General features: G+C 46.3%; 1 protein-coding gene across 6 annotated transcripts in view; it reads right to left on the minus strand.

Moving 5' to 3' along the window:
- Positions 1 to 881: 881 nt before the first annotated feature.
- The window catches only part of Shld1 (shieldin complex subunit 1), an 80,767-nt gene continuing 62,473 nt past the window's right edge, over positions 882 to 19,175 (minus strand). For 4 of the 6 annotated variants that reach the window (XM_085696757.2, XM_085696760.2, XM_085696758.2 and 1 more), the window contains 3 exons: positions 16,229 to 16,296; positions 15,247 to 15,295; positions 882 to 1,686 (listed from right to left, as the gene is read on the minus strand). In XM_085696757.2, coding sequence (XP_085552883.2) covers positions 1,244 to 1,686; positions 15,247 to 15,295; positions 16,229 to 16,296 — 560 coding nt within the window. In that variant the 3' untranslated portion in view covers positions 882 to 1,243. Of the gene's footprint in view, positions 1,687 to 2,019; positions 3,084 to 15,246; positions 15,296 to 16,228; positions 16,297 to 19,175 lie in introns of those variants that run through there. The other 2 variants (XM_085696762.2, XM_085696761.2) reach the window with 2 other exon arrangements.

Consider the following 19,175-nt stretch of genomic DNA (forward strand, 5'->3'; position numbering starts at 1 on the left):
AACTTCACCTCAAGTTTCACAGACTCCAACTGTGCAGTGATGCTGGCGTTTTCTATTCCCCCAAATGAGGGAAATGGGCCTTTCTACTGAGGTAATTTGCTTGCGGAGCTCTATGAGGCTTCCAATTACTGTTTCAGAGCTCCTGGTGCCAGCTGACGTAATTCTCAAACTGGGGCTCAGGACGCAACCCGCAGAGTGGAGCATCTGCCAGTGCAAGCCTGAACTAGCTATTTAAAGAGCTCCCTGTCAGGCTGTGTACCTGCCTGGAGGCCGGGCACAGGTGACAGCAAAGGCCTGCTCAGGGCAAGCATATGCACTGAAGCTCTGGATGCTGGAGGCAAGAACAGGGCAGGAATGAGGGGCAACTCTTCAGAGGATGACAAGGGATGCTGGCAGTGGACAGAGGGCAAAAGTAACAAGGAGAGGGAAAAGCTGGCGGGCAAAGGATTCCTTATTCCCTTTAAGCACAAACTGGCAGGGTCACACAGTGCCAACCTTACACATTAGGCCTATGTTCACACATCCCGAGTGGACAGTCCAGTGTATCTCCTCACCTTGCACACTGCAATCTAGTGGACCTGAAGAAGCCTCTTTGTGAGTGAATTTTAGCTTTGTAGATGGTCCAAACGTTCCTTCCCCACTGTCAATATAGAACAGGGAATTTTGGTTTTGGGGAGGAGCGAAGGTATGATTAGGATGTGATGTGGTATCTGGAAGAGTTTTTAAATCTTTCCATTGCTTCCGGCCAATTGATTGGTCCCCATTGACAACTCTGTACAATTGTTACCCTTGATTCAGCACAATGTATATCCTCAAAACACTCATCTCCCAGAAGCTGGTTCTCCAAGGCTTGTTCTCCCAGGAGTAGACTGAGTCAAGGATGTGGATATAAAGGTTTATTAAGAAAAGGCCCCAGAGACACCAGGAGGTGAGTGGGAGGAGGAATGAACCAAGCAAGGAAGTGATTTCCTGCCAAAGTCCTAGCCCTGGTCTGGACCCCAGCAGAACACTCTGGAACACAGACTAAGGCAAGGAACCCTAGTTGAGTCAGTAGCAGCCTTCGCCAATGTGAGTGGTGGGTGGCACACCTAGAGGCTTACTAGCTCCCTGGTGCCGGCCTCTACCTGCAAAGCTTGTAGCTAATGGCTGGAAACAAGAAGCTACCAGGAGACCCCTCAGGGGTTCTGAGGGCCAAGATACAGCACTTCCCCTCCAGCATTGCCAACTTTCACACCAGCCCCAGCTATGAGTCTTTCATTACGTTCTGCTCCAAGAGGAAATGAACGATCTCTCTTGACAGTCCTGGGGTGGGCTCTTCGTCCTCCAAAGAGTTGCCTCCTTGTTCCAGAGGGTAGAAGCGGGTTTGCCTGGAATGCCGCTGTAGGATGGAGCAGCCATCCCGACTGAAGATAACTCGTGCCATCTGGAAACTGCGGAGAGTGTACTTCTGGCTCTCCTGGCCCTCAAGTTCAGAGATTGCCTGAGACAGACACCGACACACAGGGGCAGAGAGCTGGTCCCCGGAGTCCGGCAGAGGACGGGCAAATGCTTCATAGAATCTGTCCAGTGATGTCCGGAGTCCATCCTCCTCTTCACTGGTCTCCAACTGGCCTTTCATGGAAGGATCAAGCCAGAAGTTCTCGGAGTCCCAGGAGCCCTTTTGTTCAGTGTTTAAAGAACTGCTATCTGCAAGACACAACACATTCCAGTTCTCAAACAGGCAGTCAACACTCAGAAACTGGGCTGGTGACGTGGCTCCGTGGGTAAAGGTCTCTGCTACACAAACCTAATGATCTGAGGTGGATCCCCAGAACCAAAGTGACATGGAGGGAGAGAACAGACTCCTTTAAGTCACGCTCTTACCTCCATGTGCACATGATGGCACGGACTTCCTACAGCAGCATGCACACACACGATAATGGTAATTTTTTAAGATCAGAAAGCAACCAAAACCACAAATGTCTCTCTTCAGCTCAGCACACTTACTACTCCCAAGACACTAACAACAGGCAGAATTACCTGATTTCACAAGCATTCCCGTTGTCCTCAGGTTATGCCACATGTGGGTCAGGAGTCCCTTGTTTTCCTTTTTTCTTTTATGTGTATGGGCATTTTGCCTGCATGTTTGTCTGTGCACCACCAGCATGCAGTGCCTAATGAGGCCAGGGGAGGGTGTCAGGTCCTCAGGACCTGGTTTTAATGAAAATGGCCCCCATAGGCTCATAGGGAGCGGAAATATTAGGAGGCGTGGCTTTGGTGGAGTGGGTGTGGACTTATTGGAGGAAGTACATCACTGGGGGAGGACTTTGAGGTTTCAGATGCTCAAGCCAGACCCAGTCTCTCTTTCTTGCTGCTGCCAGCTGATCCAGATAAAGAACTCTCAGCCTCCTCTCTGGTACCATGTCTGCCTGTGTGCTGCCATGCTTCCCACCATGACAATGAACTAAATCTCTGAACTTGTAACACGGTCCCAATTAAATGTTTTCCGTTACAAACCATGGTGTCTCTTCACAGAAACAAAAACCCTAACTAAGACATGGAGTTACAGATGGTTATGAGCTGCCATGTGGGTGCTAAAAACTGACCCTGAGTCCTCTGGAAAACCAGCCAGTGCTCTTAACCATGGAGCTATCTTTCCAGCTTGGATCAGGAGCTCTTAGCCTCGGGGTCCTGTATATAGATTCATGGAGACTGAAAAAGAAATCCTATCATTATTACCTTCCACCTGAAATTTAGCATTTCCTTCTCTGGTGAAATTGGCAGCAGCCTTTGTGGACAAGGCAGTGGGGACTGCTGAAGACTGTGGGCTCTTAGCCTCCAATCCCACTGTCTACTTCACTTAATTATGGCACTGCACAGCATCCTGGACAGAGCGAGGCACACTGCTTTGACAATTCCAGCTACTAATCCCAATACCTGATGTTGTCTATGCACTTATTTAAATGTATACTTCATCACTCATTGGTTCTTTTATAAATGTTTATATAGTAGTCGTTGGTATGTGTGTGCACGTGCGCATGCATGTGGAGGTCAGAGGTCGTTGGTGTGTGTGTGCACGTGTGCATGCATGTGGAGGTCAGAGGTCGTTGGTATGTGTGTGCACGTGTGCATGCATGTGGAGGTCAGAGGTCGTTGGTATGTGTGTGCACGTGCGCATGCATGTGGAGGTCAGAGGTCGTTGGTGTGTGTGTGCACGTGCGCATGCATGTGGAGGTCAGAGGTCGTTGGTGTGTGTGTGCACGTGTGCGTGCACGTGGAGGTCAGAGGATGACCCGCAGAAGTTAGTCTTCTCCTTCTACCACACGGGACCCAGGTATCAAACTCAGGCTGTCAGGCTTGGTTCCAAGTTCTCTTTCCTAGTAGTGAATTCAAGGAAATATCATGCACAAATAACTCTGTATATCCTGTGTTCCTCAATCACAGGGAAAGAAAGGAGGGAGGAAGAAAGACAAAAAGAGAAAACTAAGGAAACGTCCCTTTGCTCTGCTAGGGCCAGGACTTTGGCCAGTCATCCTCCCTGAGTTCCTGCCAGCAACCCCATCCCTGGGCAGAGCTCTTGGGTGGCTAGAAATGGAGGGAGGCATCGCTTCTCTAGTCCAAGTGTTGGAGGAACAGGGGACGACTTTCCAGCTTGTATTCTTCGTGAGTGCCAAGTTCACGTGAACCAAGAAAAGACTGATACCTCCAGGAGACAAGCCAACTAACAGCATCAGGAAGTTTTCAACTGGATCTTTGGGACATAAAGCACATTACTGGACAACTGGAGCTTTGCGAATGAGGGCTGTGGGTTAGACGGTTGTTAAGGTATGGCAGCCAACTTCCTGATAACGACAGCTTGATCTTAGCACGTAGGGGAATGTCTCAGTTGGTAGGATAACTAGGAGTGATAGAAATCAGGTTAGAGTTTACTCGCAAATAATTCACGAGGGCTAGGGATGTAGCTTAGCTGGAGGAGCTTCCTAGCATGTACCAAGCCCTGGGTTCTGTCCTCCACTACCCTAGTCTGATGGTACACCCACGTAATCCCAGCACTTAGTGGCGGAGGCAGGAAGATCAGAAATTCAAGGTCATCCTCAGCTTCACAGTCAGTTTGGGATCAGTCTGGAATAAGAGCCACCCTATGGAAGAAAAATCAAAAACAACAATAGCAACAAAAATAAAACAAACGAGAACCCCCAACATAAATAATGCATGACAAAAGTTCTGTGCTGTATTTGCTGGTGTCTCTGAGACTATGACAAAAACGTTTTAAGGCAAACCCTGAGAGAAAACTGCTACCTCCTCCCACTTTAAACAACAATAACAAAAACAAAGCCCAGATAGTAGCAAGTTCATATCCTACAGATGGTTTTGCTGTTAAAAACTAGAGAAGGAAGAAGTGGGAGCCACAATGGTTGAACGAGAAGCCCCTTGATGTGTCCCCTACAGATAATCTGGCTGCTCACTGGAAAGGCAGAAGATGTAGAGAAGTCTTGGTGGGAAGGATGGAGGAGCATGGAAATTCCCAGAAGACACTGGGGAAGCTAAGAAATTCCTGAAACTTCCCACCTGAGGCTTCACACCCAGAGCTCCAAGAACATGGCGCATCCTCTCACATCCTCTCAATAACTGCCCAGACATTTACCAGACATCCAGGGCTCATGTTTTCATGTGCATTTCATTTTTCTCTAGTTACATGTATGGGTGTTTGAGTGCACATAGCGCCTGCGTACTTGTGTGTGTTTCGTGCCTGATGAGGTCAGAAGGCATTGAAAACCCTGGATCTGGGATTACAGATGCTCATGAACCAGTATGTGGGTGATGGGAACTGAACCTGAGACCTCTCTCAGGCTGAGGCCATCTCTCCAGCTTGTGACTATGAGATGTTTACAAAAGAGCCTAAAAACTGGCTCATCTCCTGTGTCTTTCATGCAAATGTCAAGCAGACTGTAACTTATCTTCAAAGAAACAACCCCTCCTCTTGCAAAGGAACAAAGACATATGGCCGAGTATGTTCAGCTCCTCAGTTCTAAGCAAATGCTGCCTCCAGGCCGCCCAGTCTCCGATTCTCTTTCAAATGCGCTTTGCTGCAAACCACAGGCTTCTTTCTCAGCGTGCAGCTGCTATGGCCTTTGGGATGTCACTGATTCCTTGGCAGCAAGCGAAGCTGTCCCTTCTCCTCTCCTGATGCCCTGGGTGAGGGACAACAGTGGATCTTCAAAGCTCCACTCATTGCGGTACCCTTACCATTATGTCCAAACACCACCCCAGTCTGCTTGTGGATCTCACCCAGATTTATAAGGCTCTCAACTGGGGACGGTAATATCTGCTCTACAAAGAGTCTGGGAGTAATTACAAAATGCTACTTATACTAAATGGTTATATCTATATTACTTAAATATAATATTTAGCTGTATGATATTTAACCCTGATACTGAGTAGGGTCAAGGAAATAAGTATCCTACAGTGTATAGGATAGTCTGAGATGACAAAGATGCCAGTGATGTCCCCAGTAGCCTGCTCCTTCCAGAAGAGAAATATTGTCTCAAAGGATGGATTGTAGGATGAATGGACCCACTGCACAACATGTTGATTTGCCTTAAACACCCCATGGTACCTTTAGTACGAATCCCCCTTCTGTTGGTACCCAGTCATATGGTGTGTTTTCCTTTCTCAGGCAATGAGCTAGGGATTTTTATTATTACTATCAGTCTTAGCAGGAACAAATGATTCTACTATTTAAATTAAGTGGAACTTTTCTTATTTTAAAGGTTTTAAGGTTATGTTTATTGATTTATTTGTGTGTGTGTGTGTGTGTGTGTGTGTGTGAGAGAGAGAGAGAGAGAGAGAGAGAGAGAGAGCGAGCACGTGTGTTTGTGTGCCAGAACAGAACTGAACTCACTGTTTCCGTGGATAACATCATGTGAAGTATATTAGATGCTACTGCCTGTAAATGAGGGACCCTGCTCTGTGGTGCCTCACCTCTCTGTTCTAGACTGTGAACCCTTTTCTTTTCTTTGTTCCTCTTACTAGCCACCTCCTGGAGGAGTGACCAGGATCACTTAAGGAACAAAACTGGGTGCTGTTCCCAGTGGAGCCCTACAAGCCCTGAGGAAGGTCTGCTGGACACTCACACTGTCTGCAGAATTACCTGGCTTTTGTTGTGGCCCTGACTGCACCCACCGGGCTCCTCCTTAGGACTCCTGCATGTGGGGTTTCTTTGCAGGTGAGCTGGTTCATTTGTCAAATACTATGACAAATACTCAGATTACTTAAAGGAGAAAAGGTTCGTTTTGACTCAGAGTTCTAGTCTCCTGGCTTTGTTGCCATGGACAGAGTGTCATGGCAGCAAGTGAGTGGCGGAGGAGGCTGCTTACCTCACCACAGCCAGGACCCAGAGAGAGCAATAGGAAGGGGCTGTGGCCAAGACACACTAAAAGGCATCCCCAACCGCCCACCTACTACAGCAAGGCTCCACCTTCCACAGCTCTACTACCAGCGAATAGATGATTCAAAATTCACATTTTTCAACAGATGTAACAATTCACTGGGCCACAGATCTCGTGGTCTGATTGTCTCTGGAAATGCCCTACAGACATGCCCAGTGGTGTCTGTCATTGAAGGCGTGCTTTACTACTGTGGTTTGAATGAGAAATGTCCACATATTTAAACACTTGATTCCCAGTTGGTAGCACTGTTCTGGGAGATGATGGAACTTTTAGGGGGTGGAGCCTGGCTGGAGGACGGTGTGAGAATTATCATTTTTAAACCAGAGGTCGTTGTTAGTCTGTCAAGGGCAAATTTCCTGAAGCCAAACTTTCTTCTTCCCCTGAGTATCTTTTAGCCAATCACAACAGACGGTGAAGTCAAGCTCCTGCCAATGGGATGAGAGGCAGTCAGCTCCCACGTTGTGAGGGACAGGGAATCTCTGTGACCACCTCGGCCAGCACAGCAATGACAGGTGGGAGGCAAGAAGGTGGCCCAGTTCATCACGACTCAGTAGCCAGTGCTGGTTCAAAGTGAGAGCGTCTGACCTGGGGTGGTTTATTTTAGGCACATGTAAGCACAGCACAATGGGAAAACGTTTCCTGGTGACAGCTGACTCAGTCCCATGTGCACAACAAAGCTAAAGCATGGCTACATTGAAGTTCCTTGTAAAGGACAAGTGACGTCGTCCATAAAGACAGGCTCTGCAGACTGAGAAAACAGGCTCAAGATAAGGGTGGGGGTGGGGGGCCCAGTGTGGTCTGGCCACATAGATAGCACAAGGGTCACCAGGCTATTAACCACGCCTCCAGACTTCTGCATGTAAAACAGGTTATATGTCTGTCCCTTAAGAGAGAACTTCGTGGTTTCAACAGTCCTGGTTCCCTTTGCTTATCTGTGAGTACAGGGACCCACATGTCTCCTATGCTATGTCAGGGATAAAGGACACGGGGGATGCTGCCCTGGTGTGTTGCTAGGCTTGGGTCTTGGTGTACCATTTTTCAAGATGAATTGCCCTGCCCAGATACTTTCACTTTGTATGCGCCTTTGTGCAATACAGAGATGATTTATCCTTTGTTCCTAATGACGGGCTTGAGTTCTGGGCTCCCCCACTTCCATTTATCCTCTTGGCTTCCTGCTCCTGCTACCAAGGTCCCACTCTGGCAGCCTCATCCCTGCAGAACCACAGATCAAATAAAAGCTCTGGTCTGTAGGCTGCTTTCGGTCAAGGTGTTTTATCATTGCAAACAAAAGGTACCTGACACAGGTACTCTCCTCCCTGGGTTTCTTCAAGATTAACTGTCCCAGAACACAACACAAGCCTGATTTCAAACGGCCATGTGTGGGGAGAGGCAGAGAACACCGGTGAACACGGATTCACCCAACCACAGCTCCTCACAGCATATCATTCAAAACCTTATTTCCCAATTTTACAAGAGTCAAATGGAAGCAAAAGTGCCAACTGTTCCAGGAACACTGGCCAGCGAGGAACCAGCAGGTACCCGGAGTAGGACTCAGCTTGATTTGTGGAGGGTTAGGCTCAAACTAACACTTTGTACAGTCCAGTCCCAATCCAGAGCTGCTTACAGCTCCTATAGGTTGTTGGCTATCTGTTGAAACTCATTTATGGGACCATCTGAGGTGGAAATTTCCATCACCACTCAGACATGATTTCAGGAACAAATAAATATTGCAGGAAGCAGTTAAAACATCCCTTCTTAGCAAACAGGATCCCTGGTTTGATCAGATAGATGTAGCAATAATTTCTTGAGGCAATGTCTTACCCACTACTCCGTCGCTGTGAAGAGAACCGTGACCAAGACAATTCTTTTTGTTTGTTTGTTTGTTTTTGAGACAGGGTTTTCCTGTGGAACTGCCTTAGCTGTACTGGAGCTAGCTCTTGTACACCGGGCTGGACTCAAACTCACAGAGATCCATCCTCCTGTCTCTGCCTATTGAGTCTTGGGATTAAAGGTGTGCGCCACCACCGCCTGGCTCTAAGACAATTCTTAAAGCATTTAATTGAGAGCTTGCTTACAGTTTTAGCGGGTTAGACTATGATCACTATGGCAGGAAGCAGACAGGCATGGTGCTGGAGAAGTTGTTAGGAGCTTTACATCCTGATCTGCAGGCAGCAGGCAGAGAGAGAGACACTGGGCTGGCATGGGCTCTTCAAACCTCGAAATTTCCCCTCCTCCCAGTTACACACTTACTCCCTAACGTCACACTTCCTCCAACAAGGCTACACCTCCTAATCCTTCCCAAACAGTTCCACCAACTGGGGGCCAAGCATTTAAATACACATGCTTATGGGAACCATTCTCATTCAAACCACCATACATTACCTCCCAAGATAAGAAAAAGGTGCTTTAAGAAGCTAGCCAAATCCGCATATTTAACTCTTTCAGAAGTAAAACTTTAACTCATTCTCTTCCTACCCACTCCTACAGTTTCGAGGCAAGAATTGTTAACAGGCTGTCATAATATAGAGTAGGAATGTGATTTTGTTAGTTGCATACATAAGGCTTGTTAATATGTATGTACATACGCATACATACACCTGGTTTTGTGTGTCATCTTGACAAAAACTACAGTCATCAGATATGAAGGAGCCTCAGTTGAGAAAATGCCTCTCTCAGTTCTAAAAATAAGGAATTTTCTCAATTAGTGATGAGTGAGGGAGGGGTGGTGCCATCCCTGGGCTCCTGGTCCTGGGTTTTATAAGAAGTAAAACTGAGTAAGCCATGGGAAGCAAGCCAGTAAGCAGCTCTTCTCCATGGGCTCTGCATCAGCTCCTGCCTCCAGGACCCTGTCCGGTTTGAGTTCCTGTCTTGACTCCTTTGGTGATGACCAGTGGTGTGAAAGTGTGAGCTGAACAAACCCTCCCCCACCCAACTTGCTTTTAAGTTGTGGTGTTTCATCATAGCAACAGCTATGCTAGTTGAGACAGTGCGCACAGACGGCGCCCTCGGACATCTCTTTGGTGAAGCTTGTTTGGTGGGCCTGTCTCACTGAACCCCACTTGTCCTTCCTTCCCCCTTTTTACAGTGGACATCTTCTGCTCCCCTGCTTCTGGAAACTGAGGGAAGGGCTGACCCCTAGTCACTCTCTCAGCATCTTGAGTCCTCTTTCTGGTTTGTTCCCCCTTCCTCCCATAACAACTGCACTGGAATTTTCAGGAACTTATATTCTACCATATTAATAAAATGAATCAAAAAACATGGATAAGCCTGAGCCGCCTTCATGCCTAGCAACCTTGCCACCGATGGTTTATACGTTCTAGGATTTGCAACAGTTCCTTTCAGAGACAGAATCACAAAGAGGGTGTGTGGAGATCAGATATTGAAATCACAAAGCAAGTGTGTGGGTATCAAGATATTGAATCCAAATTAACATTTCACAAGGAGAATGGCTGCCTCTGGGTCCAGCGCTTTTGAAGCCAGGCCGTCCCTGTGGGTGCTTGTTTATATCTGACAGCCAAAGCTGGAAGAATCATCCAGAGGGAAATGGCAAATGCTGCCACCCTTCATCTCAGTGACGAGCAGATGCTCAAGGGACAGAGCCCTGTGGCAGGTGACCGCTGAGGAGGACAGTGAAAGCTGGAAAAATACATGTGCACAGAGAAAGCCTCACACTGGGACTAAGGCAACTGAATCCCACCGTGTTCTGAATTGTAAACTATCTGGGAAAATTAAGTATTAATCCTAAGAAACTAACATGTTTTAGGACTAGAGAGATGGCTCAGTGGCTACAGGTGCTTGCTGTATAAACATAATGACCTGACTTTGATCCCTATCCTCTGAACTCCACATGCATGTACATATGTGTGTGCATGTACACACACACACACACACATGTTTGTTCCTGTGAGAAATGAGTTCCATTTGTTTGTTTGTTTGTTTGTTTTCAAATATAGTTATCCTGGAAAGGAATCCCTGAAAAATGCAACCTTAGCTAAAGGTAGTGGCACACTGAAACCCTGTCCAAAAAAAAAAAAGTTCTCCCACATAGCTTTTAAACTTTCTTTTCAGGGGATGGAGCGATGGCTTAGCAGTTAAGAGCACTGGCTGCTCTTCTAGAGGCCCCTAGTTCAGCTCCCAGCACCCACATAACAGCTCCCAATCATCAGTAACTTAGCTCTAGAGAATTTGACGCCCGCTTCTGGCCTCTGCCAGAAGGCACACGATATACATACATGCAGGCAGAACAACCATACACACAAAATAGAAAGCACATCTTCAAACTTTCAATTCAGTGAATAGCTCAAACCCTGGCTTGGGCACTAAGGACCACTTGTGAGCAGGAAAAAAAGCAAGTGACTGGGATCCTAGATTTTTTGTTTGTTGGTTTTGTGCGGCATGTTCCTATGCTGCCTCATCATGCACCACCATGGCCAGTTTATGTGTCCTGGGGATTGAATCCAGGACGTCCCCAATGCTAGGCAAGCACTCTACCAACAGCCATCCCCCAGCTCCAGTATGGCTACTCTGATATGACTTCTCTTCAGCAGAATCAGGTTAAATGCGAACTGCTAATTAAGATGATGCTTGAAGTTTTAATCTTAATTATAAAACAAAAAAGTATTTCAAAAAGATTTATTTTTATTCACACATGCATGTGTGTGAGTGAATGTGTGTGTGTGTACGCGCGCGCGTGTGCACACGCACATGAGTACTGGTGACTGTGAAAGCCAGAAGAGTTGGGTTTAATAAAGGCTTATATAGGCTTTAGCACAGGATCAAGAGAAAGAGAGGCACTCAGAAGAAAGCAAGACAGACCAAATCAAGGGGTATGGCTTCTCAGAGAAGAGTTCTAGATGGTGAGATGCAGCCAAGTGTGGGATGGGGTCTTCACTTGGACAGTCTCAGACCATCTTTGTTTAAAAATTATTTTTACAGTTGTCTTATATAGGATTTGTGGGGTTTAAAGTTACTGTCTTTAAACAGTTGCTAAGAAACTTCAATAGGGTCACAGGATGATTGCCGACCAAAGATTACAGTTGATACACTGCCCAGGATGCAGGAAGGTTGAACATTTCTGAGGCAAAGTTCAGTCCAGTTTGAGATTCTCAGGTGATGTCTGGGGACAGGAATAAGGCCCTGTCTGCCATCATATACACTCAGCCCATCAGCCTGGGTCATGGCTGTCTGAACATAAAATACTCATCGACGAAGGGCATATCATCCCTGTGCCAGCAGCTTTCACAGCCCATGTTAATTGTGCTAAAATCCATGCTTCCCCGTTAGTCAGAGGCTCAGCCAGACTGGGGTAAGCGGCTCTTCGTCTCTCCCATGTCCCCATAGTTTCCCTGTCTTTCCATCTTGGTTCAAATCTACAGGGACAGACTTAACTGTAAACAAATATGCTACAAAGCAATTACAGAGCTCTGTGTCCCCCTTGAAGTCCGTACCCAGGGGCCAACATTTTGTGTTGTAAAATTCTGACCCTGCTCAGAAATGCCAGAAATTATCTTCAGCCCTAGAGTCTTCTGAGTGTCCCCACCAGTGACACATCTCGACCCCAGAGGATGGCATCACCCTTTTAGAAAGTGTCATGAGGCATCGTTGCTGAAATCTGGTAAACACTGTAGGGCATCAGGAGGGCAAAGTGGTCAAGGGCAAAAGCCAGCTTGGCCACAAAAAGGGACAGATTCCTTCATGTTTCATGAACTAATTTAAAAAGCAGCCCTCACAAAAGAATCCCCAAACCAGTTCTGAGCAGCACCAGGCAACAATATGGACAGATTTCTAAATGGATTTCAGCTCTGGCCTTGTAAATGCTCATGGTCAAAGACCTGGAACTGGAATATCTCTGTCCTGACAGAAGAGATGCTTGCGAATTTAGGAGACAAGCCATGTGACCTTGGGCAAGTTACCTGATGTCTCTGAATCTCATGTTTCCATCTATGCGGTAACGGCTATCACCTAGACAACAGGACTGCTGCAAGCACTGAGTGAACCATTAACATGAAGCCTAGGACATATCAAGTGCTCCAGGAATAAAAGATACTGTGTGATTATTGCCATAGTAACAAGAGCAGAACCCACAGCAGAGTTGTGCAACTGAAAATCAGGGAGGTTGTCACTTAACATCTGGGATCTTAACAGGTAAGTTGCACAAGCCCGTGTATGTCTCCTCGGCAGACAGATGCTATGGTAAGGAAAGGCAGCCCTGGAGCTGCTGGCCATGCCATGAAGGAATGAGTCATGGGAACATCCCCCGGCTCCCGCAGGAGGAGTACAGCGACTGACAGGTCTCAAGAGCACCCACAGCAAAGCAATCGTGATCCCAGTGTGGGTGGAAACAGCAGGTGCCATAGTGTGTGGGAGAGTCACACAGAAGCCCAGGCTGGCAGAGCCCTCCAGCTGTCCGCGAGTCACTTCCCCCACGAGACCCCAGGAGGACCATGGGGAAGTCTCCTCTGTTTCAACCCCAGCAGCAATTTCTGGTTTTGTGTTCCCAAGAATTCACATGTGGTAGAGTAATAGTCTAGGCAGTTAGGAGTTTAATTAGAGGCAGCCAGGAAGCAAGATACACTCGTTAGAAAGAGAGTGGCCTGGAGAGAGGCTCCATGGATAAAAGCGCCTGCAGTTTTTGGAGAGGAGCTGAACTCCGTTCCTTGTACCCATGTTGAGTAGATCACAGCAGTTTGTGCTCCAGCTCCAGAGCACCTGATGCCTTCTGGCTTCAGAGAGCAGCAGACAGATGAACACACACAAACATGCACACACCCTGAATGACCGAAACAAACAAACAAACAAACAAACAAATAAATAAATAAATAGTAAAAGGTGTGTTGAGCAGAGAAGCCAACAGCCTCCAGCTTGGTAGTTGTGATGGTTAATTGTAGCACGAATAATAAAACCCAGAGACAGATATTGGGGTTCAACCCAAACATCAGAAAAGCAAAGTAGTCAAGCCACCGGAGAGTTCTTACCTCTAAGAAATCCTCAGACTGGAAAGGAACTAGTTTCTGTCTCATTCAGGTTTATATTCCTCTTTAGTGCTGGGATTAAAACTGTGAGCCACCACCACCTGGATCTGTTTCTGCATTGAACTTGTGTGTCCCAGGGTGGCCTTGAACTCACAGAGATCCATCTGCTTCTGTCTCCCAAATCCTGGGATTGAAAGTGTGTACTACCACTGCTTGGCCTCTAGTCTACTTTTACCTTCTGGTCTTCAGGAAAGCTTTATTTATAAAACATAAATAAAATATCACTATAGTTAATATTGTCAACTTGACAGGGCCAAGGAGGCAAGCCCCCGGACACACTGTGGGAGGTTATCTTTTAAAAAAATTAAAGGTAAATTTTATGTGCATGAGTGTTCTGCATGGATTTATAGAATCACACTGTAGGTGTGCCAGGTGTCTATGGAGTTCAGAGAAGAGCGTCATGACATGGGAGTTAGAGATGGTTATGAACCATGTGTAGGTGGTGGGAACTGAACCTGAGCCCTCTCCAAGAGCAGTAAGCAGAGTCATCTCTCCAGACGGGGAGGGATCATGTTGATTAGGTCGCAGCATTTCCTGGACCAGGCCCTGGATCGCTTAAGGAGGATGCTACCTGAATGCCAGCATGGCTGGCATCTTCCTGACCACGGGCACAATGGGAGCAGGTGTTTTTTAAGTCCTTGTCGTGATGGGCTGTATCCCAGAAACCCACCTTCCTTTGAGGCGCTTTTGTTAGCGCAGACATCGCAGCAACAGGAGAGTAACCGGGGCAGCAGGCATCGGGCAACGCTCTGTTCTCCCTGTAGCCCCTGCCCCCTCTGCCTCCCCCAGGACGCAAAAAAGCTCTAGTGGTCACAGGACTGCTGATGGGTCAGAACTGTGTGGAGAGTTAAATTTAAACAAGCTCAATGAGAGTGGGAAATAGAGACTCCTTGGGCCCTCCTCTCTCCTCTCACCTGCAAGTCTGAGGAAACTTCTAGCTCTCCCTTCTGTAACATAGAAGCTGTGGAAAAGCCCCAAACAGAATTAAAATTTACATAATGCAACCTAAGAAAAAAGCATTGCAGGCAGCAGAGAAGTGCAAGCCAAGACTGAGTAAATGATGGTGTGTGTGTGTGTGTGTGTGTGTGTGTGTGTGTGTGTAGGCTGATGTCAAGTGTCTTACTTGATCACTCTATACCTTATTTTATGAGGCAGAGTGACTCACTGAATATGGAACTATCGCTTTTGCCAGGCTTGCGGGATGACGATCTGGAGGGATCTCCCGGTCTCTGTTCTCCTCCCCACACTGGGCAGGGGTGACAGGCACCACCGTACCTAGACATGGATGCTGTGACTCTGACCTCAGGTCCTCATGCTGGACTGGAGGGAGAGAATCAACTCCTTTCTAAAATTGTCCTCTGACCTCCACATGTGCATTGTGGCACATGTGTGTGAATGTGTGCTTGCACACACAAAATAAATAAATAATGTTAATAATGACTAGGTAAACAAGAAAAAGAAACAAAAAGAACAAAGAACATGTCATGGAGAATCCCATGGAAAATCACCCAACTCTATTCTAGGAACAAAGGTCAGGATGTCCTAGATAACTTAATTTCTGTTAAAACTACTTGTTTCAGGGGCCGGAGAGATGGCTCAGTGGTTAAGAGCACTGCCTGCTTTTCTAAAGGTCCTGAATTCAATTCCCAGCAACCATATGGTGGTTCACAACCATCTATAATGAGATAATGAGATCTGGTGTTGTCTTCTGACCTGCGGACATGCATGCAGGCAGAATACTATATACACAATAAATAAACAAATCTTAAAAAAAAAAACCTGCTTACTTCCTTCTGTGAAGTCCCCGCAGCCCCACAGCCAGAACATGGTTTCTGTCTTTAAAAAAAAAAAAAAAAGTGTTCGAGATACTTGAGGCTACACCCAGGTTCCCAAACACTTGGGTGTAGTCCCAGCTGAAATAAAGATGTTCAATTGGCTATAAATTAAGTCTGAGTGCTCATCTCTGGTGAGCATCCTATAACATAAGGTCCTACTTAAATTAATTGTATTCCACATATAAAAGCACAACCTAAAAACAAAAAAAACCCCAAAACAATAACAAAACTTAAAGAGGACAATAAAGAAGAAAAAAAAATGATTCAATTATACTGACCATTCTGCATCACAACAACAAAAACCTAAAATGGTAAAACTTCAAGTGAAACCTTAGCTCCTAAGAAGAGCACCCAAACATAGGCACACAATCCATTTTTTTTTATTAATAATTCCATTTTTCTGTATCTTGCTCAGGGTCAATGATACATGGGTCTATACAAATATTAAACTGAAATGCTTAACATTTGTTGTACTTTACTGTTAGGTAAATTGTATCTCAGTTTGAAATATCTACCTACACACACACACACACACACACACACACACACACACACACACAGAGCAACCTTTCCTCAGAATGAATGTCGAGTGTATTTAGAGGGGCTGGGGATACAGATATAGATATAAACGGAGATAGATATAGATAAACAGAGCTAGAGCTGTCTCAGGCACACTACAGAAATTAAGGGTATTCAAGAGTCATCAATTGTGCAATTGTGTTTATGTTCAGCTACAGCAACCAGAGCATGTCCGAACTAAAACACATATTTAGAAATGTTAATTTCCTTACGGGCTAAGTGAGTAGATGACTGGATGAACCAACAAATGAGCGTCTTTGCTGCAGGAGTGCCATGGGCTAAGGCTTCAGAAAAAGCCTCAGGAACTAAGCCGGTGAGAATTCATGCCAGATAATTTAAGCATTACTTGCCTCACCTTATGAAGTCTTGCCTGTGCTTTACAGTCTTGGTCTTCCAGAGTGGGTGACTGGAAGGTGATGAGACCTGAAGAGAGAGGGTATTGATGGGGGGGGGTCCTTAGTCACTGGGGACATACCCTCGAAGGACATTTAGAACTCAGGCCTCTCTAATGAGCACAGAGACTTCCATGTGCTATGCACACTGTCACTAAGCTACTAACCCAAGTGTGGCATATAGCCAAGAATGCCCTTGACCACATAGCAAAGGATAATCCTCATGCTTATGGTTAGATGACACCAAGCATTGAGAATTAAAACTAGCCTTCCTATATGTATCCTAGGGTGTTGTCCTCTGAGTATAAGACTCATTACCATTTTAATCATAGGAGACTCTAGATTGGTAACAATGATGTTCCCTCCTAGAACCGTGGGATGTGTGGCCTTTCCCAGAGAACCTAGACAACAATGAGGACCCTAAGAGAGACTTACATAGATCTAATCTACATGGGAAGTAGAAAAAGACAAGATCTCTTGAGTAAATTGGGAGCATGGGGACCTTGGGAGAGCGTTGAAGGGGAGGGGAGAGGCAGGGAGGGGAGCAGAGAAAAATGTAGAGCTTAATAAAAGCAATATATATATATATATATATATATATATATATATATATATATATATATATATATATGAACTCAGAACTCAGACCTCTCACTGCTTCTCTACTTCCTGGCTCAAGCTGTAAATGGTGTTCTCACTATGTACTTTCACCACCCCTGCCAGAGCCCCAAAGCACCAGGACCACCTCATCTTGCACTGGAATCTCCAGATCTCTTCTCTTTTAACTTAGTTGCTCAGGGATCCTTATAAGAATGCAAAGCTGACTAATACAAATCTCATGAAAATCCTACGAGGAAGCTGACTGTCCTGGATGTTGGTTTGCGAACATATATCACTGTAGTACTATAAGAAAACAGACACAAGATGGTTGGGACAGCTGACAACATTACTGGGAGAGCAGCAGAAAGCCCATGGGCTGACCTCGAGAAATGACTCCTCGACAATTCAGCACAACTGGACGGTCAAGGGGCTGCTGCTTCACTGCTGGGAACCTAAAGAATTCAGAAACCTCTGCTACAGATGTTGGCTCCAAACTATCCCAGTTGCTACAAGAACCCGAAAGCTCCCCAGTGAGGAAGCTGTCTGCTGACTCAGGATGTGCCTGATCACAGCACTGACTCCAGAACCACGAAACCTCTGCTCTCACTCACACCCATTCCAAACCAGGGTTTCATACACCAGTTCTCTTCCCACATATCCTAGGCTGGAATCCAGAGGTCTGTGGGGCTATGTCCAGCTGGCAGATCTTAGTTTACACTGGGAACACTAGCCATAGGGATTCTGGAAGCCAAAAGTTGGCATATTCTTTGAAACAAGAAATCACGCTAGAAGGGAACAGGTAGAGTGGATTAGCATGTCATCAGATGATAAAAGCGAGACAGAGAATTCAAGAATTTATCCAGCTCCCCACAAGGCTCAAAGGCCATGGAGGAGCAGAAAGACTGTAGAAGTCAGAAAATAGGGAGGACCGGAGCAGAACTGTGTGTTCAGGCATGGCAGGACTACTACACACATGCGTTCACAGCAGCTGGGGTCTGCACAAGTATGTAGGGGGAGGGGCCCATGAGCCCTTCTTCCTGGGGGAACTACTGATAGTTATGGCTTCTGGGAGAGGAAGAGTTAGCTTTCTTAAGAGTGTGGTCTCTAGTAGTTTAACTATGCCCCTGGGGATGGTCCCACATATGAAAGTATATTGTGGTGGCTCATGTTTGAGTACTTGGTCCCCAGTTGGTGGAATTGTTTGGGAAGGATTAGGAGGGCTGGCCTTGTTAGAAGAGGTGTGCCACTGCGGGCAGGCTTGAGGTTTCAAAAGGTTCCCACCCTTACCAGGTAATCCTTTCTTCCTCCTGCTTGCCAATCTGTACTGGGTTACTGAACTATAGTTTTGCCATCTTGTGAAAGTATTCATAAGAAAACTTTAAATGCCAAAATCATCTTGGACAAACTGGTCCCTGGTCACTGAGAGCATCCCTAAATTCCTATACAATGTGTCCCTGACTTCAAGGTTATGAGAATGGCCTGACTGCTTGACTGCTTTCGTTTTGCTTCTGTAAACAAGGGTTGCTTGCTGTAGATATCCAGAGTGGCCTTTCTGTATATCTGTCACAGACACAGTTTTGCCTTTTAAAAACTCAAACAAATTGGAGGTCAAGGCTGCTTTCCACTGCTTTGCTTAGAATAGCCCCACTATTGGCAAATGAAGACTCCATTTGACTCATCAGGCCTTCTGGGAGTTTTTCCCTTCATATATCCATAACACTGAGAGTCCTACTGAAATTCCTGATAAGACTCCGAGTCCTGGGAGTGGAACTATTCCTAGGCAAGGTTAAGGGTTGCCAGTCCTAGCAGAGGCTACTGTGATGTCATTCCTCAGCTTCAGGAATTGATACCCCTCACCAACTTGCCTCCTTCAGGACCTCCAGAGGTAAGATAAGCCTAGGATTCAGGTTAAAGATAAGCCTGTTTCAGGTTTCTGTTCTGTCTGGGATGACAATCAGGAGGATTCATGCAAAAAAGGATGCAGTGTGAGAATTCCAGAGTCTGGCTGTGGCCAGGACAATACCAGGCATCCGCAGGATCTGGTTTGTCTTGGTGGTCACTGATTTGTGTCCTGGATTTGTTGCCACTGTATCTGTCCCTTTTGGGGGCTCCCATTAATCTTACCAGTTGCAGGCAGACGGGGAACCTTGCTGTTGCTCTTTCCTGTGTCACCACAGAGTTGCCTGCTCTGTTGGCTCCTAGAACCTGCTGCTGCTACAAAAGTCATAGCGGGCAACTTCTTTACACCCTTCTGGGCCTCTCTGCTGCTCCTGGCTGCCTCCCCCATAGCTCTCTCCGTCTGTCTCTCAG

Source organism: Myodes glareolus, chromosome 10, assembly GCF_982192425.1.
Source record: "Myodes glareolus chromosome 10, mMyoGla1.1, whole genome shotgun sequence".
Lineage (NCBI taxonomy): Eukaryota > Metazoa > Chordata > Mammalia > Rodentia > Cricetidae > Myodes > Myodes glareolus.